The sequence below is a fragment of the Triturus cristatus genome, chromosome 2_1, assembly GCF_964204655.1.
Source record: "Triturus cristatus chromosome 2_1, aTriCri1.1, whole genome shotgun sequence".
NCBI classification, from domain to species: Eukaryota; Metazoa; Chordata; class Amphibia; order Caudata; family Salamandridae; genus Triturus; species Triturus cristatus.
The window spans coordinates 83,480,360-83,501,684 of record NC_140581.1 but is presented as its reverse complement, the minus strand read 5'-3'; the positions used below and the strand labels follow the sequence as shown (position 1 = coordinate 83,501,684).

At 44.4% G+C, this 21,325-nt stretch overlaps 1 protein-coding gene across 2 annotated transcripts in view; it reads left to right on the top strand.

Moving 5' to 3' along the window:
* Positions 1-21,325, top strand: part of LOC146863792 (receptor-type tyrosine-protein phosphatase kappa-like) — a 1,244,093-nt gene that overhangs the window by 452,967 nt on the left and 769,801 nt on the right. Inside the window, exon 8 of one of the 2 annotated variants that reach the window (XM_085628078.1) lies at positions 18,501-18,698. The exons of the other annotated variant lie outside the window; for it this stretch is intronic. Coding sequence (XP_085484204.1) covers positions 18,501-18,698 — 198 coding nt within the window. The remainder of the gene's footprint in view (positions 1-18,500; positions 18,699-21,325) is intronic. 2 annotated transcript variants of the gene reach the window in all.

The window sequence follows — 21,325 nt, the reverse complement described above, 5'->3', positions numbered from 1 at the left end:
TGGATTAGAGCAGTGCATGATAGGAAAAGAGATAAAAATAAGGACAGAGTGAAAAAATCGATTCAAGCGTTCCAGAATGCTAGATGGGATGCAGAGGAGAAAAGATGCAGAGTACAGGCAATAGAGGGAGAGAGACTGTACCCCTTATTGATCACTTCAAAGGGGATAAAGAACATGAAGTCAGACGATGAAGATGATAGTGATACGGATGATAGCCTATTGGAGAGGTTGTTATCAGAGAGACCACCTCCGTATAACCCAGAGGACCCAGAAGAGAGGTTGGTTCAGATAGAAGAGACTGGGGAAGTAACAATCCAACCAGAGACGAGAGTAGAAGGAAGGATTTTGATAGGAACAGAGAGTACAAGAAGCCAGTCTGGGACTAGCGTAAAGGTCGAGAGAGATGTGAGGTTACCGGATGCTCTAAAAGTACCGGTCACGATTGGACCTATTGTTTCAATTTACAATCCAGATCCAGAGGAGATTGCGAGCCCAGAGCAGACAGCTGAGGGAGTAAGAAGAGAGGGTGAAGGAAGTGGCCTAGTGGGTGGAATGGGCAAAACTCCGAGGCCTGTAGAATGGAGTACACCAACCAGCCATGTCAGACTCATCGAGGGAACAGGGAGAACAGAGACCAGAGAGGCCGAGGTCTCTGATGGAGTCGAGATCAGATTTACGGTCATGGGTACCACCAGTGAGAAACCAAAACTCAAGAGTGATGACAGCAGAGAGAGAGCGGGCCATTTTCATGAATCGTTCTGCTCCAATGCGCATACCAGAAGAGAGTAGGTCGCAGGAGCAAGAATGTGAGGACAGCGATAGGGAAGGGGTAGTTTGCCGAGAAGTGCTGAGAGGAGCCCTGAAAGGGGGGATGATAGACGTAGTAAGGTTCAAGGCGGAAGTGGATGAGATAATAGGTGGAAACCTACCCCTTGAGAGAGTGTTAATATGTGGACCAGATGAATTACTCTTTGTAGCGAAGGATGTGACTCGCAAGCCACGAATAGCTCACGAGAAATTGTCAGAATTGGCCAAGCGATATGAGGTGGATCTGTCCAAGACTAAAGCATTGCAAGGAATTCATAGGTTGCAGTACAGTGAACAGGAATTGGAGGAGAAAAGGGTTATCGGACTGAGGACCCATATCAAAGATCTGATCATAGCCATGCGTGTCTGGATTATGCTTGATAAATGGGAGGAAAGATGGTCCAAGAAGAAAATCTCTAGGAGAACGATAGGAGGAACCCCGCCTCTGGGTAGAGGGGTGTTGCAGATAGTTAATTTCCCTCTAAGGGAAGTACAGAATGGAGGATACGTGCATGTACCCTGGAGCATGGGTGATTTGGCGGCATTTACGAATGATTTTCCCCGGCTTAGGGAGAAGCCCGCAAAGTGGTATAAGCAGGTTGATCGCTTTGTTAAGATCTCGAAGGTATTGTGGACTGATCTGAATACTTTATTTGATATTGTGGTCCCGGGAGATTTGTGGGCGGCATGTAAGATTGCCGTTGAGTGGCCGGCTTCAGAGCCTGATAGGAACGCAATCACGAATGGTCCGTCACCGCTAGTGATGAGGAAGTTCGAGCAAGTGATTACTTGGTTGAAGTCGAAAGTCTCACCACAAGACATTGATTGCGTGAAGATAGACAGGACAGTGCAGGAACCTAAGGAGACGGTACATGAATTCTATGAGAGACTCCTGCAGGCTTTTAAGCAGTACAGTGGCTTAGATGCGTTGGACACGAAAGATATGGGACAGTTTGTTTCTAAGTTTGTGTTGGGATTGAGACCAGCGGTTAGTCTCATGATACAGCAGCATTTGATTTGTTGGCAGAATAAGACTGTTGATGAGATTTTACGGTACGCCAGATATTGCACTGAGGAGATTGAATCCAAACACAGGAAGTTGAAAGATAACTTGATGCTCGTACAGTTGCAAACCGCTCAGGGACAGCCTAATGGGGGAGTGTTGGGAAGGAGACAGGGAAATTATCAAGCGGGAAATCAGAACGTTCAGGGGCAGGGAAGGCCAAGACCAATAGACCCTAGGACAGGCATGGATGTGGCGACATTGAAAAAGACTACAGCATGTCATCAGTGTCACCAGGTTGGACACTGGAGACGCGAGTGTCCCCTGAACCCATGGAATCAGATACAGCAAGAAGGAGAAATAGTTCAGGTCCCTGTGGCGGAGGCGGTACCTCCGGTGACTAGACCTAAAATGATAAAAGGGGGGGCTGGTGTTCCGCAGGTGCAGGTTCCCCAGCCACCCAGAATACAGAATGTACAGCAGGGAGCTCGGACTTATTTGCAGATGCCAATGTTTGAAGTGAGTGAGGACAACGATACAGGCCCGTTGGCACGACTATGTTCAAGGAGAGAAAAGGATTGCATGCTTAGAGCCATTCTAGAGGTAGATCAGAAAGGACCCTTTGTGGAAGCAGACCTTGACGGTCACCCTACAACCTTTTTGGTTGATACGGGGGCTACCAGATCGACTATAAGATCGTCAGTGGTTCCAGGTCAATCTCTTTCCGGACAAAGTATTCAGGTTGTTGGGGTGGCGAATAAGAAACTGATTAGTCCTCTGATGGAGCCAATTCCAATCAGGATAGGGAATTTCAGTGATCGACACCAGTTCGTGGTGTGCGATTCTAGTCCGGTTTGCCTATTAGGAAGAGATCTATTGTGCAAGCTCAACTGCACAATCTACTGTACCCCGAAAGGAGTGGAGGTACAGACGAGGGATGATGATGCGACCTTTAAGGTAGCGAATCAGCGTGTGTGTGTGGAAATGTATCCAGCATTGACGGTGGAGGAGCTTCCACTTGATTTGAGAGACTCAGTGTCTATTGACGTATGGGACCTCAGTGGAGAGGAGATTGGCCTAGTCAAGGGAGTAGACCCAGTGAAAATCCAGATTAAGCCAAACGTAGAGTTCCCAAGGACACCCCAGTATAAGTTATCTCCAGAAACTATTGCAGGGATTAAACCTGTGATTGAGTCCATGATCAAGCAGGGAATACTAATTGAAATTATGGGTAGCCCATGCAATTCGCCTATCATGGGACTACAGAAACCAAGTGGGAAATTTAGGATTGTGCAGGATTTGCGAAAGATAAACGAAATAGTTGTTCCATGTTGTCCAGTGGTACCGAATCCATCCGTGATCCTATTTCAAATCCCATGTGAAGCTGAATGGTTCACAGTGATTGACGTGTCAAGCTTTTTTCTCGATTCCTCTACATGAGGAAAGCCGATTTCTTTTTGCATTTCGGCAGGAAAATCGCGTGTTAACATGGTGTCGTATCCCACAGGGGTATACAGAGAGCCCATCTATCTTTAATCAGATTCTGAAGAGAAATCTTGAAGGTCTTGTGTTGCCACAGAACTCTGTCTTAGTGCAATACATTGATGATCTGCTTGTTGCGTCGGAGACGGAAGACGGTTGCAGAATTGATACCGTTGCTCTGTTGAATTACTTGGGGAAAAGGGTCATAAGGTGTCTCCAAACAAGCTGCAATACTGTTTGAGTGAGGTACAGTATTTGGGTCACCGAATTGAGAAAGGTAAGAGAAAGGTGTCTCCAGATCGCATTGATGCGATTTTGAGAATGCCAGTTCCCTCGACTCAGAGAGAAGTCAGAATGTTTTTGGGAATGGTGGGCTATTGCCGCCAGTAGATCCCAAACTTTTCCTTTGAAGCGAAGCCTTTACAGCGGCTGACGCGTAAGGATGTGAGTGATCCGGTACCATGGGACGACGACTGTTTAAGGTCCTTTTTGAGACTGAGAGAAGCTTTATGTAGCGCTCCAGCTTTGGGAATGCCAGATTATAACAAGGCATTCGCATTATTCTGCTGCGAGAAGGAAGGTTGCGCATTAGCAGTGTTGACTCAGAGTCATGGAGGTGTCCGTAGACCAGTTGCTTACTTTTCAGCTACTTTAGATCCAGTAGCTTCTGCGTTGCCCGGATGTCTCAGATCCGTTGCTGCAACAGGTGACAGTATCGAAAGATGTGAGAGCATTGTGATGGGTCATCCGCTTACTGTTCATGTGCCACATTCTGTTGAACTGTTGATGACTAGGACTAAAACCCAGCACCTCACGAATAATAGGTTGACTCGTTATGAGCAAGTCATCCTTGCTGCAGATAATGTGACTTTGAAGAGGTTTTCTGTTTTAAATCCTGCCACATTGTTGCCTGTTCCAAATGTAGATGATGATGAAGATTGTGAGGACCATGATTGTCTCGATGTGACTGAACTATGCACCAAACCGAGACCTGACATTGTCGATGAACCGCTCCCAGTCTCAGATGAGATTTTCTTTGTGGACGGTTCATGTTTAAGAGACAGTGTTGGTCGACTGAGAGCAGCGTTTGCTGTGTGTACCATCACAGGGGTGGTTGAAGCCGCTTGTCTTGAAGGAGTACACTCCGCAAAGGTGGCTGAGCTCATTGCTTTGACCCGTGCCTGTTTGGCCGCTGATAAGATCCGTGTAACGATTTACACGGATAGTCAGCATGGGTTTGGTGTCGTTCATGACTTCGGACAGCTATGGTCACAGAGAGGGTTCATGATATCTTCTGGTTCACCCATCAGAAATGGGGATTATGTGCGACAATTGTTAGAAGCATTGCAAGGCCCAGATGAAATTGCAGTTGTTAAGTGTTCTGCACACACTAAAGGAAACGATTTTGTGTCATTGGGTAACAATTATGCAGATGAAGTTGCTCAATTTTGTGCAGAACAGGGATGTATGTTCACTGAGAAACATGTTGAGCAAAGTGAGGAAGCAACAGATTATAATGTAATGTTGGCTATGGCATACTCATGGGAAGAATTGAAACAGCTACAAGATGGGGTTACTGATCAGGAACGGGATAGCTGGATACGAGCTGGGTGTGAGAAGAGTGATGTGGATATATGGGTTTCGAATGATGGACGAGCTGTGTTACCAGAATGCCTGTTGAATCCGATGGCGAGGTTGATACATGGTGCTGTACATCTTGGTAGGGATGCAATGATGCGAGTGTTTCGTCAGACGTGGTACAATTCGAAGTTCCGTACAGTAGCTGAAGCTGTGTGCCAGAGGTGTGTCACGTGTCAACAGATGAATGTAGGAAAAAGGACAGCTGTGACATTGAGTCACATAGGTAGGTCAGGTGGACCTTTCAATAGAATGCAACTGGATTTCATTGAGATGCCGAAGTGTAATGGGTTGAGGTACATATTAGTCGTAGTATGTGTCTTTTCCAGGTGGGTGGAGGCTTACCCGACACGCAGGTGCGACACACTCACTGTAGCTAAGTTACTATTGAGAGAACTAATCCCGAGGTATGGTTTTCCGACCTCTTTTGAATCAGATAGAGGAATGCATTTCCATAGTGAAATCATGAAGTTGATTTGTGCTGCTTTGAATGTAGACCAAATGTTGCACTGCAGTTACCGACCAGAGGCTTCTAGGATTGTGGAACAAGTTAATGGGACTTTGAAAGCTCGAATGGCGAAAGTGTGTTCTTCGACATCTTTGAAATGGCCAGATGCATTACCTTTGGTTCTCATGAGTCTCCGTAGTGTGCCTGATAGGAGGACTGGATTGTCACCCCATGAAATTCTTATGGGAAGGGCGATGCGCTTGCCAGCAATACCTGCCACTGCTTTGATTAACATCACTGATGATGTGATTCTGGACTATTGTAAAGGCCTGGCTGACGTGGTCCGTTCTGTGTCTCAGCAGGTGCAGACAGCAACGGTTCCAGCCGCAAGTGACCTGTGCCACGACTTGTGCCCAGGGGGCTGGGTATTAGTGTGCAAACATGTGAGGAAGAGTTGCCTGGATGCTCGGTGGCGTGGACCATACCAAATTATTCTAGTCACGAATACAGCAGTAAAGTGCGGAGGATTGCTGAACTGGGTGCACGCCTCCCATACCCGCAGAGTTCCAGCACCCTTGGAGGAAACAGCCCCTCTCGAGAACGAAAACCCAGCTGAGGTGGTAGAGCCATCTGAGAGGGCAAGTCAAGCTGTAGGGGTTGCTGATGCAGCTGGTTGTACACTAAACCAAGCCGAAAGGGAACGTGAAAGTAGCCCTGCAACGGACTCAGAAGAAGAAGAAAGCAGTGCACAGGGTATCGGAAGGGAGAGCGGAGGTGCCACAGAAGCAGAAAGGGTTTGGCCTGTGAGTCAGAGACGGGTAAACTTGAGATCGGCACCAAGAACAGATCCTGCCCCAGTTTCCGAAGAATCAGAAGCAGAGCAGAGTGACGAAAATCGACCCCAAGGTGCTCTGAGAAGATCGAAGAGAACAAGAGTGCCGTGCCAAAAGTACGCCTCACCAGAGTGGGCATACTCAGTGACTGATGTCAGGTTTACTGAATACGGGAAGGCTGAGATCGATCACACTGGTCAGCAGTTCTCCGTTTCCGAGAGTGGAAGTGTTGTTGAGGATTCCAGGGTTGGAGAGCGAAGGAATATTGACTATCAATATTCCTAGTCCGCCACTTTTGAGTATCATCCGTGGTCTGATCTTGGAAACGCTGGACTTTCCGACCTTTGCAGTTACACCAGCTCCCCAAGAACTGACAACCCTCAAACTTAAAATCTTGCAGGGGGTCCTAGAGCTGTTGGGACCGGCAGTTATTCTGGACTGATGTGAACTTTTATTGAGTATAAGCTTGAAAAGAAGATAACCTAGGCCCGAGTGGAAGAAGAATAAATTTAGGGACCTTCCGTTGGAGAAACGAAAAGAGTTAGGGAAGTTTTAATCAAAGAGATAAGGAACTGAACTTTGTCAGGGGATTTCCAGTCTTCAGAGAGCAGCTGAACTGAATTACTGGATGAGAAAAAGACTTTTGTCAACAGAGACTGTACTGAACATTGAGAACATTTCAAAGATGGCGGAAGCTGGTAATACACACCGTAGAGCCAAAATAGTGATAGGCACACTGTTAGGGGTAGTGATAGCTGTTATATTTGCAGTAGTGGTAACCTCATACATGGTGGCCAATAGACAGGAGGGGGAGGTTCAGGGAACACCCACACCTACCACTCCAGGACAGAGAGGGGTCACTATTAGAGATCAGAAAGCTTTGACATTAGAGGAAAGTCGTATGTTTCATATAGATTTGTCTAGAGCTTATTTTAAACTTAATGCTTATGCGAAGCTGTTGTATGAGTATGTGGATGTGATGGATGCGAAGGATTGTTATGTGTGCATGCAGTTGCCTGCTTCAGTAGATGAGGGTATTAGATACCATCATCTCCCATTGACATATGGGATTTCTTGTAGTTTATTGCTTAGTTTGTTTTATGAGAGGAAACACTTCGAGTATTTCTTTTCAAATTATGATGCAGTACTTCCTGAAGTTCCGGCATATAAGCATCTGAATAAATATGATTATTACAAGTCAGAAGATAGACTTCGGAAGTATTTCATACCGACTGTGAAGCTAGATACAGCTTATGCTCATAGACATAATTTGACATGTTTGTTGTCTGAAACGGAAAAGAAGTTCATAGGTCAGATAGAGGATAGGTATAGAAAACTGACCCAGACACGAGATATAGGAGACAGTCCCGTGGATTGGACTGATGAGGAGAGATTGCACAAATCTAAGGGAAGTTATGGACCTATTGCATTAGATGAAGTACAGAAGGGGAATTTTGTGTTGCCCGTCCTCAAACTCCTAAGGAGAAGGTTCCAGTGGGGCATAGTACGTCTGATCATACTTTTACCATGGAGGACTCTGCTAAGAACTTCTTGCAAGGTCTGGTACAGGTGATTCTGACTGTGTATTATGTATGTGGGAATAATGCGTATGTGAGATTGCCTGCGAATTGGTATGGTACGTGTTATTTGGCTATTATTTTCCCGTAGATTTACCATGCTGAGGATTTGAATCTACTTGAGACGGGACGTCATTCTAAAGTGTGTAGAGCTGTGAGTGCAGGAGCAGTGATTGGTGACATATTCGGAGCAACTATACCTAGTTTGGGTGTAGTCCTGAATGACGTGAAGATAAGGAGGTTGGCGACTATGGTTGATGAATTGTCAATGAATACGGCGAGGTCATTGCTGTTGGTGAATGGAGAGATGTTATCGATACGAAATATGGTTTTCCAAAACCGACTTGCGTTTGATGTATTATTGGCAAAAGAGAGCGGAGTCTGTAAATTGCTGAAAGTCCAGGAATGTTGCACGTATATTCCAGACAATAGCAAGGACTTGGAGAAATATATAGATAACATTACCACGATCCATAAGGAAATAGTAGATTTGACAGAAGAGAATGTGTGGGAAAAAATTGGTCAGGGATTTGGTCGAGTGGGGACTTGGTTTGCGAACTTGGGGATGGGATTTCTTGGATCCATGTTGAAGCCAATCATAATTGCTGTAGTTTGTGTTATTTGTCTGTGGGGACTCGTAAGAGCCTGGAAATGGTACACAGGAAGTAAGGTTGAGAGAGCCCTCAGAGAGAATGAGCAGAAAATGGCAAGATTGCAGGACAGACGATATCAGAACCTTAAGAGGATGGAAGGGCTTCGACAGAGTAGAATGGTAATTAGCTCCGTTTAGATTAGTTCCTTACTCCAGAAGGAATGAGAGTATGATGGTGTGATGACAGTTGTCATCAAAGGGGGGAACTAATGTAGCGCCTAAAGGTTTTGAAATTTGTAGGGGTGCATTATATTCACTGCTAGTTGGCACCCGCATATAATCAATGTATATTCAGATGTGTCGTGAGAAATGTATTCAGAAACATATCAGCTATATCATTTAACATAGAAGTGTTAGAGATGTGAAAACATATTGTGAATGTATTTAGCCAAATGCATAATGAATAGTATGAATAGTCTTCGTGCAATGTAATGTGTTAGGTTAACGTGTGATATGATAAAATTACTCATGTAGGCTGCTTATTCATGTATATGAAAGTAAAAGAACTAATGCTTAGAATGTGATTTAATAACGTGTTTAACAGAGTAGAGGCCCGAATGCATATATCGGTAAATTAGAAGGCCCGTTCATCTTCCTATGTTAGCCGAATGCGGTAGGCCTAAAGTGATTTATTCTGGTAGAAGCTTTGGGTTGCTGTAAATTGTGAGTTAACGACGTGAAGTATTTCTACATTCCATGATCTCACCACAGGTGCAAGGACGTTTGGTTCGTTAGTAGAAAAGGTCTTTGTTTAAGAGTTGAATTATGGGGGAAGCCAGACATGGGAGTACTTTGGAATGTGCCAATTGTAACTCCTAGTGCGGACGGTGTCTGGGACTCAAGGCCAAACTGATGGACGATGGAGGATGGACAGCTTCGGATGGAAAATTACTGGAAGAAGACCTGACCGAAGAGGTGTGCCGGAGGGCGTGTTCAAAGATTTGGGGTTTCGTATTAGGGACAGCGCCCCGTGGGTTGAGCAGAAGGAGAGGTAGGCGAGGAGCTAGAAGGAGCACTTTAGATCGAGCTCTCACTAAGTGAAGACTTCTTAGGAAGTTTCACTTCTGACACCTTTTCATGATTTCTTGGGTCTTAAGGGAATGCTAAGTATGGAAGACATCTAGCATAGAGTAGGGACAGAAATGCTTTTGATTCATGATTCCTAACATTGACATTGGTTTGGTAGTTATCTACCTCATGCTTTTAGAAGTCGTACTTTTGTTTATATTTAGTCGAATGCGGATTCTTCGTAGAGTAGCATTTGTGTTAGTGCCTATGTACTTGCTGTGCCTTGTATTGAGGTGCCTTTATCTGCAGATGTTTTTCTTGATAATAAAATCCCGAAAGCAATAGATTTTGAGTCTTGAGTCCTTAATGATGTCAAATTGCGGAAAGTAATCTCTGATAATTGTGTTTGATCCCTCCACGCTATTGGGCAAGTAAAAAGGTTCATTCGGCCAGAGTGGGTTCTTGGAGATAATTTGAGAACAAGAAATTGGGCCCCAGCAGTGGCTACTCTAGATACGGATGTCTCCTGTTGATGGTGTCCATCAGTCCATCAAGGAAGGGATGGAATACTTTCACTGAAGATCCCGCGGTTGAAGGACCTTCTGGACGAGGAAGCAGCTGCTCCAGGTGATTCTGCTGCTTCTCGGGTAGATTTCCTGCTCGTGCGGCACCTTCTGATCGTGAGACTGCCCACCGGCTGTCCTCGGTGTGACCGAACATCATGGTAGGGGACACCAAATCTCGCTCGTGCTCGCCAACTTACCGTTTTCGCACGTATCATGCGGCGATTGGCAGAATTTGGCTAGAATTGAGTCGCCAAAATTCCACCAATTCTACCCAAAGAACGGAATATTGTGCCCACCCCTACTAAAAAGACCTCATTAAAATCAGTTCACACAAGTTGCCTTTGCAAAAATTTGACTTGGCACCTTTGAGTTTTTGAAAGCTATATTTGCGCATTTCAGTACCTGACAATTTTTATGCAACTAACATCCCTGAATGCTTGATTGATTGAGGGAGGGAATTTGCTGCAGCCAGAAGCAAAACCATTCTGAAAGTAATAAGGTCGGAAAGAAATATTCATTTTATATCAAGTCATGTTTATATTTTAGTTTTCAAAAAATGAATGTTTACATCTTAGACACTATTCTGAGCGCAGCCTTGACTGTAAGAGGCCACTCAGAACTTAAACTGTTCACAAATAGGTTCCCCTGGCTTCTTTAAGGAGTAGCACTATTATAATATATGTAATCCCATATCTAATACTGCAGAGTGGCTGCCGTCATCCTATACACTAGAAGGGGCTTTGTCACTGATGCATGCACTCATGTTGTGTCTTTGATGTTTGTTGATGTCATGAGTGGGTTGGGAAATAGCAGGTCTGGTCCGATCAGACTAGGTGAATCGAAGGCGGGAGCAGTGTGTGCGCTGGTTCTGATCCAACAGGGTCCCAGAGACAGATCCAGCGAATATTGCATGGGGAAGGATGTGTTTAATGTTTCGAGGAGTGCTGTTCTGTGTGTGTGGTTCTGCAGTGGTCCTGGCCTGTCTGTGCTATGGTCAGGCCTTCTTACCGAGGATGGTGTCCTGTGCTGTGTGACTCCTGATTACATGGGTTGCTTTGCTAGGAATATTCTATACTGGATAATTGTAAAGTGCAGAACTCTTCGAGGCTGTGGAGAAAGTTCATTTAAAACACAAGGCTACATGATCACAGGTGAAGCCATGGAGCATGAAAGCCTTGAGGGCTTCTCGCCAAAGTTTGCCTTTTGGTTAATTACTGGGCTATTGGAGTTCTTCACGGTGCTATCTGCTGCATCAGGTTACAAGTCTCAGATAGGGCATACTACACAGCACATGCTCTTGATGCTGGGAGATATATTATTAATTCCTAGTAGGTTTAGAGCTTGTCCAGTGCTTACCATTGGTTGCATTCACTGTCACTCTAATTTGCTTGCTTCCCTTTAGCTTGTATGAGCTTCCCTTACTCTTTTTGTGTTTGTCCCTCCCTAGAAGCATGGATGCATTACTTGTATCCTTGCATTGCTCATTTTTCAAGAGCCACTTTTTTCTTTTTGTTTTAGCAATTCACGAATGAGCATGTGTTTTCCAGCTGCCTCCCTAGTGTTTCACCCCGCACTCCGTGTTGCACTCTTTCACTTGCTGATGTTTCTCCCCTGCCTGCTCCCTTTGCTCTGTCGCCTGTTTGCTTTCCCCAGTGCTCCAAGTTCTTCTCTCTCTGTTAGGAGTCCTAACTTTACTACTACTAAATTGAGAAAAATCCCAATTTTAAGACTTTCGGTATTCACAGAAGGCATTTAGGTGTCCTAAAGTTAGGAGTCCTAACTTTACTACTACTAAACTGAGAAAAATCCTTATTTTAAGACTTTCGGTATTCACAATAGGCATTTAGGAGTCCTAAAGTTAGGACTCCTAACTTCTGTGAATACCGAAATGAGTAAGTGCCGTCTGTGAATACCGAAATGAGTAAGTGCCTTCTGTGAATACCAAAATGGTAGTAAGTTTAGGATTTTGTCTTAAATTAGTTTTGTGAATCGGGCCCATAATCCCTACAAAAGATAAGGCCATCTACTCTGAGTTGACAAACGAAGTAGCTGCTGACCATAGCTTGCCCACCCCCCTCCCCCCGCCCCCACGTCAGAGGTCATGGAGATAGGGACAGGATGCAAATAGGATGCTAGGAACCCTGTTTATTGTTAGTGGTTTCCACTCCTAACCCTAGCCCCTCCATGGCTACCAAGGTTTCAAATCGCTTATGTGTGACATTTTCATAATCTCAGTGTACTTATGAGCGACATTCAACGACCAAATGTGTGACACTTAGAGTGACACTTTCTTGCGATCAAAATCAAGCAAGGAAGTGCATGGAAACAGATAAATATTGGCCAAAAGGAAGCAGTTGGCGTATGAAGGGTGGGACGAAGGGTCAATCATTGGGGTCAGCCTTGAATAAGTTAAGGGACATTCGTGCTTTCGGGCACTCTTTAGCAAAAAAAAGTTATTTGGGTGGAGTGCATCATAAAGTTCAGAGCAGATGATCGAACTCCCTCAGCAATGGCTGCTGGATGCGCGTGGTGCTTAGACTGTGGGGTCGCTGCTCTGAGCCAGTCCCACATGCCCAGTGTCTTTGATAATTCCAGGCCCGGGGACCCCGGACCCATGTGGGGTGCTGGGGCAGCTGCTGTAGTCAGGGCCGGTTCTCAGCATGGGCAGCGTGGGCAGCTGCCCAAGGCCCCGCGTTTGCTCGCAGCAGTGGTGCCTCGCACCTTTAAAGACTTCAGAGACTCGAGGCCCAGGGTGCCCCCTAAGAGTTTAAATGTTTTCTTTTTTTTAGGTCTCGCCTGAGGCAGCACATGCGCTGCTCTGGTGAGACTTTTAGTAAGGGGGCTTCAAAAAGCTGACCACACGCTTTTGCTTGTGGCCTAAAGCTTGCGGTTACGCTCACAATTACGCGCACAGGCGCCATCTGGCTTTCCTCTCTTGTCACGGCTCATTAAGCGCATCGCTCGCGGGCACCCTTACAGCGCACGCACATCGCACACCACTCACCAGACGTGCCTCCTTGTTTGGCATTTTATACACTTTTTCATTATTAAACACACACCTCCGTTGCGTTATTATTAGCGGCCCTTTAGCATTTTGAACTCATGTGTTCTCTCTCAAAGCCAGCGTCGTCCACAATTGATACACTTTTTAGTCATTAAACAAACATCTACAGCGCATAATTGTTAAATAAATAGAGCGCGGCCCCAGCAAACACATCATTGCAGTGCCAGCAGTGTGATTTTGTTTTACTTTTACAAGCACGCGTGTGGCATGTGAGCGCGGCCCTTTGACATTTTCAACTGACGTGCTCTCTCACCAAAGCCAGCCTCGTCTGCAATTTGTACACTTTTGCGTTAATGAAAAAACATTTTGGGCGTGTTATTATTAAATAGAGCGCGGCCCTTTAGCATTTTGAACTCACGTGCTCTCTCTCAAAGCCAGCCTTGTCCACAATTGATACACTTTTTAGGCATTAAACAAACATCTCTGGCGCATAATTGTGAAATAAATAGAGCGCGTCCCTTTTGCATTTTCAACTTACGTGCTCGGTCACAAAAGTCAGCCTCGTACATGATTTTGAAACTTTTTCGTTCTTAAACAAACATTTCCGGCTTGTTATTAAAAAATAAATATAGCGCGGGCCTTTTGCATTTTTAACTCACGTGCTATTTCCCCAAAGTCAGCCTCGTCCACAAGTAATATACTTGATCTAATTGAAGCTTATTTTCGCATTTCCCTCTGTCCCGGTTATTATTAGATGAAGCATTTACTAAATGCCAGACAACCCTGCTTCTCTTTTTGTTGTACAAATAACTGTTTTTGTTTTGACTTATTGAACATCTCTGTTTCGGTCTCTGCTTTTTACTGCTAAAAACATCCTATATTGCTTTTAAAACTTCACCCATATGTGCAATTGCAGTGATGCCACATTTGCCTCTCCTAACGCTGTTACTGATCTTTACGAGGAGGAAACCATTGTCTTTATTCAGCTTCGGCAAACTCCCATTTAACCACAGGTAGTAACTGTTTGGACGTTTCACACCAGTCCAGACTGGATGACGGCTACACTTGGGAGTCTTTTTCAAACAAGGTGTCGATGCATTGCTAAAGGATTCCACTTCACAGCTGGACAAAATGCTACATTCTCCTTAACTTCTCTGCTTGCCAGTTTTTTAACATTCTTTAAATTAAGTTTTAGTTCAGCTTGAGATATAGTATGTAGTTAAAGGAGAGTATGGTGTTGCTATGTACGTATTGGGCAAACGCTTTACACATTAACACAGGGATAAGCCAAACTGCTAGAAAACTTATTTCCATATACAATAAAAGCAAAAAAAAAATTAATTATCCAAAACAAAATCCTTAGTGCAAAAACAACAACTGTTACATTGCTAAAAAATTATAAGATCCCAAAGGCAAGACCTATTGGCTTTGCCAATGCTTGTTATGAATTGTCCCTGCTGGTCTCTCTCTCTCTCTCTGGGCCTAATCTCTGCATGATGATGACAGCGATTAGACAGGTACTTAAAGTGCCCTTACATGTGAAGTGCGCCCTGCCCCTGTATGAATGAAAAGCAGGATAATCTGCAGGGCGCAGAACAAAGGATAGAATCACGTCCCGTCGCATGCAATCTGCTCACCTGGGATGAGGGAAAGTTGGGAAAGGAAGCATAGGGGTGAGGAAAAAGGGTAAGACAAACGGAATAAAGTGAGAAGGGGGGAGCAGATAGGTGTGAGTATTGCAGTGAGACCATGGGTGCAGGCAGCAGAGCAGACACAGCATATACGAGTGGCTGGAGCAGGGCTTTAAGTGTCTTAGACCCAGCAGTAAATCAGAACAGACATTGAAACGGGCCCCCTATCTGGTCACATTCTCATGTCCTTACTTGACTTGCATAAAACGGGTCTAGTATCTGCACGATGAAGGTATGACACGTTTGCAACTTCGGACTGACCGATAGGGCAATCAGGCTGTACCCGACGGTCTAATCTGTCAGGTCACTATGTAGGCTGTTTTTTGGCTGTTTATTCACCTGCTTTATGGTCATATGAGCCATTTTTTTTACTGTTGATTTTTGTGATACTCAAACAAACATTGCTTGCATAAAACTCACATCTATGCAGTCTTCCATACCTTACAAAATCATATACAGCATGTTTTTACAAGTTAAAAACTGCTCTAATTTGCAAATATTAAACATTTTTCTAGCTGCCTAATTCACTAATGGGGGCCACTTTTATTTTGGTGGTGGGGCCCATTTCCTGTTCCTGTCTGACAATTCCTGTTCCTGTCTGACAATGAATGTTAGGGTAATACATGGCAACAAATTAGTTCCTGTTTGTAGTTCACATGCTTCATTTGATCTTGCATTCCTTAAGAATTCTAGGTATTTTCCAGGATGTATGTTTCTGTATTTTGTTTCACAGCATATTACTCTTGTATGGCGCCTCCAGGTGTTTATAACAGGCTACAATTGAGAGCTTTGGAGTTGAGGCTGAAGGCAATACAACTTTCTCACTTTGCCTGCCTGGGGGTCAAAAAGGTGTTCAGAATACATGATCATTCAATACATGGCCTCTCTGCAGCGAACACAGAGCAACAGTACTCTATTCCAGTTGCAGTTGTCATTCTGTGCAAATCTGTGTGAAAGAGGTACTCATTGGTCAAAACAGTGACAAGGTGAAAGTAGAAGAATTTATTGTTGCTACTCATTTATCCTAAACAGCTAACAACCATTGACAAAATCAATACTCTTGCCTGTTTTTAGGTGTATGTCAGTTGTTGTGTTATATTTTAGGATTGAATCACAGAAAGCCCAGAGAGGAAACAAAGTACCAATCAGATTGAACTCTATGGAAATCACAGAAATGTAGATTACATGTTTAAGCTACACCCTTAATTATATAGATCACACCTCCTTTAAAGACCCACTCATTTTTCAGCCCTAGACTGGCAGAAAGGGAGACAGGGACGAGGAGAGATGGATGTAATGGGCAAAATCAATGCGAACAGGCTGGTAGAGAGATGAAGAGATGAGTTGAAGGGTGTTACATTCAAAATACAAAGATGCAAGAGGGGTAGAATCCACGCAAAATGGTAGGAGACAGGGAAACTGGTGAACTTTGAAATGCAGAGGTTCCTAATGAAACTTTCAATTATTTGTTGTGTGCCAGGCAAGCCTCATCCTTCCTAGTGGTTTTGGAATTTCACCCTCCTCAAGAATACTTTGAAAAATGGCAGATGGTATTTTTATCCCATTTTCCATAAAATGTGGTCTAGAGGTCACATGTGTGACTCATTCTTACCAGTTTGCACCACCTTCTTGTGCCTCGTTGTCATGTAAGAGCTGCACTCCTGTCTCTTCCCTTCTGTAATCCCTACTTTCCCATATGCTCCATTTTACCCTTTCAATCAACACACTTTCCTGTCTTCAACATTCACCCCCATTAATCACATCTCTTTATTGTGTGTTGTTCTCTAGTGCGCAACATTCTGCTCTCCAAGCTCCTTTTTTAGAATCCATTACAATCCCATGGGTACTGTGCCCGTGTTGGTTGTCTCCTCTCTTCATAGTGGACTAAACAGGAGCATGCGCCATTTGCATGTGGGTCTTATTGTAAACATTACTGCTAAATCAGGTGCATTTCTGCCATAATTGCAATGGTCAGCAGGTCACTAGTTTGAATTGGCTATTAATAAAACATATTTTTATATCGGCAAATGTGTGAAATTAAGTGATTTATAAAAAAGTTATTGTTCTATTTACTTTTCTTGGCAATTGAAGCATTTCCACCCCTTGGGATGTGTTCCTACTAAGTGTAGACATTGTCAGTCTAAAATAATTCAATCAAATTAATATATGTCTGCTTTATTCCAAGGGCTCTCACTGTTTTGCAGAAAATATACATTATGTTTAAACTCGGAAACAGGAAATACTGCAACACAGGAGCTGCACTTCATAAAAAAGGTTCTCTCTTTTACAACACTCCTTACGTTAATTCCCCAATCCTATACATGTGCCATCCGAAACTTTAGACGTCTCTGATTGGAGGGAAATCCTTCTCCTTTCTAGATGTGCAAGACTGGAAATCTCTCCCTCGTGAACTATGGTGTAACTTCAATCTTTGCAAAATCACTTAAAACAGTCCTTTCTCCACAATTGTAAAGTCTGCACCGCCCCTTTGGAGCTCTCTTAGTGCCAGGATTCCTCATTAGCATATCATTTTCATTTATCCCATTCAATAGAACAATAACTAATTTTAAATCATTTAATACATTTCTACTTAACAGAGATGTAAAATATATGTACACATTTTATAAGTATTATTAATTATATTTGTAACCATTTTATTCCTATCCAAACTAAGTAAGTAGCTTCTTCCAAAGCGGCCCCAACAAGGCCATATAATCTGTAATCTCCGAATAAACTGCAAATTTTACAAAAAGCAGCAGCTCATCTTTTAATAAGAATTCCAAAGTTCAAATCATTCTCACATGTATTGTTGGAGCTGCACTAGCGCCCATTAGAAAAGGAGTAGCCTTCAAGGCACTGTGTATTGAGCACAACATAGGTCCTGAGTACCTTAAGAGAAAATGCATATGGTGCACACCTAGGGGAGCTCTTCGATCAGCCCCTTCGAGAACAGTGCAGACACCTCAAATAAACGAAACATCCTAGGGTGGCAGAAGCTTTATCTCCTTACTTACAAAAACCCTTTGCATTTCAAAGCCCAGTCAAATGTTATCTGTTATAGAAAACAACTTAAAACCTGGCAATTTCCAACTAAATTGTCCAATTAGGTTTATTTACTGTTACAGCTGCAGAAACCAGCGCCAAGACGCCATTGGACATTGGCACACTCTATAAACAATATCAGTATATTTAATGGCCAATTGAAATTACTTCCTATGATGTCACTTCCCGTGAAGTTAAATCTTATTCAATTTATAGGGGCCCACATGTTCCTATTCTGCCCAGGGCCCCATGAATCCTAGGACTGACCGGCCCTGGCTGCAGTGACCCTGTGACTCTTGCATAACTGCAGATGCCCCGCCCCCAAGCTCTCCCCTCACACGCAGCGCCCTCCTCTGCCCCGCCACCCCCACTTAAAGCCTCAACAAAGTCCCTGCTGCCTCTGACCTCGCGCCTCCAGGAGGTGATATGTGGATTCGGACGTGGGCACCTACACCCCCCCCTCCCCCGCCAGATCTGGGCAAAATACAAGGATATTCACAGGTCTACATGTTAATCCCCATCCCGGGAGAAATCATTTGTAATCCCACCATTTAGGTGCGACATACTTACCGGATTGTATATTTCGGCCCCGATATCCCCGCACATAAATCCAGGAGACTCCCTTGAAGTCCTTATGGTGAAGTTTCTTTTCGATTGTACATTGCAAGGTAAGATGTAACCTATTTTATGCAAAATAATATTACAATTGTGTGCTTGAAACATTCACGACGCCCTTTGTTCTTTCACAGAAAGGTGTGGAAAATCTAAAGTGGCCAACATTATCACTGATGGAGATCGACAAGAATACTACGGAGCTGGAGAAGGGATGAGCGTGAGATGTACCGAAGGGTCTGAAGTGATCGATCCACGGGCCTACCCTTATGTACATGTACAGTGCGTTAGACAAGGCTCTGCCAACGTCTGGCAGCCAGCTGTTCCTTGCATCGGTGAGTGCTTACACGACATGAACATACAGTGGAAATCATGAAACAATTGTAACCAAGACAGGCATACATGTCTGCACATGTGTGTGTGCCGTGCTCCTGGTCTGGCAGAGATGCTGGTTTGTGTGGCAGGACTGGGGATTACAGGGATTGCCAACATTATGTGTCATATATGAAATGTGACCTCAGGAAAGGCCTCGTAGTGCGTGAGAAAGTGAACATGGAAACAAGAATCAAAGACACAGAAGACGGACTAATAGTTAAAGACACTGCGGTTAAACCTCTGGGCTCTGAGTTTCACGAAGGAGCTTCCTGCTTCTTCAGCTAGCTTTAAAATCCAGGATCTCTCCGGCTCCACTTTTAGCATAGTGTCTGTCTGTAATCAGGTTGAACTTGAATGTCGAGAAGGGATCGAAGGTCATATCATGTGAGGTACGTTTCTGTGATGTATACATCCCTGTGTCTCTTGGTTTTGGGTACCATGTCTGATTTTCTGGAGCAGGATGAGATCCTTGATGGATCTCAATTCTGTTTCAGGAGGTCTCACCGTACGGAATCTGCCCTGGTGGTGGTAACCGAGGGAATCCGCAGAATAATGGACAGAGGGGAAAGGCTGCGTGGACCTATCGCAGCCTCTGACTCCGTAACTCATCGAGTACTGAAGCAACGTCTCACAGAGATAGGACTTATGAACAATGTTCTTGATGTCCTGGTTTTATTTCTTAGCAACAGAACTCAATCCGTTCGATTTGGAGATTTCACTTCCAATACTTTTTCTTTGCAATGTGGTGTCCCACAAGGGCCCTCACTAAGCCCCACACTAGCTCCACTAGCTGCCTGAATGAGATCCTTCGGATTCAGTACAATATCCTATGCGTATGACATGCAACTTGTAGACAAGGAAGCCATGAGATTCAGAAACTGTAGGTCAGGCATCCTTAGCTGGACGGAGAGTCAGTCCCTGAAACTGAACTCTGATAAAATGGAGGTGCTACTTGTTGGCACAGATCTCCCATTTTGGAATCCTTCTTGGTGGCCGGCAATGCTAGGCCCGCTAACCAACCCAGTTTCCAAAGTAAAAAATCTAGGAGTGATTTTCGATTCAAAACTTACCTTTAAAGAGCAGACCAATCAGCTGATCTCTTACTTTTATCGTTTGAAAATAGTTAAGAATGTGCTACCTTTCATCCCCTCCGACCTACAGAAAATGGTGGTGGTCTCTATCTTGCTTTCACAATTGGACTTCTGCGATGCCATATATTTGGGTCTGCAACGAATGCTGCTGCTCGGATCTTGAAAAACCGGAAGAAGAATGAATCAGTTGCAAAGGTGCTCAAGGAGTTACACTGGTTGCCGATCAGGAGCAGAGGTGCCTTTAAAGCTCCTTGTATGGCGCATAAAGCCTTGCACAGAATGGGCCCTGCCTATCTGAGGGAAAAATGTCATGACACCCCCCCAGAAGAAGGATGCGATCCACCTACGCTAAGACCATGGTAGTCCCTAAGATCTGTAATGCCACCTGGGGAGGTAGAAGCTTTGGGCATGCAACAGCCACTCTCTGGAACCGAATGCCATTACACTTAAGAGCACAGGTAAACCTTATAAGCTTTACAAAGCAGTTAAAGACTTGGCTTTTTGCGTCACCGGTCTAATTGAAGTACTGGGTTTTTAAAACCCAGCGGTGCAGGGGAGCACACCCTAAGACTTCGGGTTCTTCCTGTTTCAGACCTACAGAAATACAGAGTCTTCTGGGTGAAGTCAAAGATCAATTTATTGGCTGCAGACCAATTACAGGTATCCGAGAAGTACAACACAGTGTATGTTCTCAGGAGACTGCTTAAACTTACAGAAACGGCCTTCTCCTTATATACAAAATATCATGCTTCAGGCACACATTCCTCGTTTTACGATATGGTCATTCATATGTATTCATTACAAACGAAAAGGCAGAGTCATGATGACCATCCCACATTCCAGCTAAGCCAGCCCACAATTATTTACCCAGCGAGGCTCAGATCCCACATCAGATATCAGCAGACCCCAATAAACACGGGCACCTCCTGTTTGTAAAACAAGCCATAAAGCAGGAAGAGTCAGGTGTGAAAGAGATTAGCCGGAGGCTTGTGTGGGATGAAAAGGCTTTATGGTGTGTCAAACCCTGATGCTAATCACAGGTGGCCGTAGGACGGGGAGCTCGTGGGACCGGACTGACCTGGGGCGGAGGAGCCAAATCGCATAGGTCACAGAGAAGTCAAATGGAAGGCGCATGTGTTCTGAAGGCCTGTACTTGTCCTTAATGTGTAGCCTATGTGAGGGCAACCATAAGATGGCCACCGCTCCAAGATAGAACCCACGAAGTCAATGTGAAATATCGTATACAAAGTGCGTTTATCGATGAAATGTTATGCAAAGCACTTGTACATACCGCATTGGCCATTCGTGGTTCGCTAATACCGGAATAGGCAGGGTAGGGCCCTGCCTCCTACGCGGTCCCAAATTTTAGAGTACCACAGACCCTCCTTTTGCCCTTACATAGGCAATAACTATACTCATTTTAATCCGAGTCCAGGTCTATATTCATAAAGTCATGGAGATGTTGCTGTAGCATAATCCTATTACTTAGCTCATCC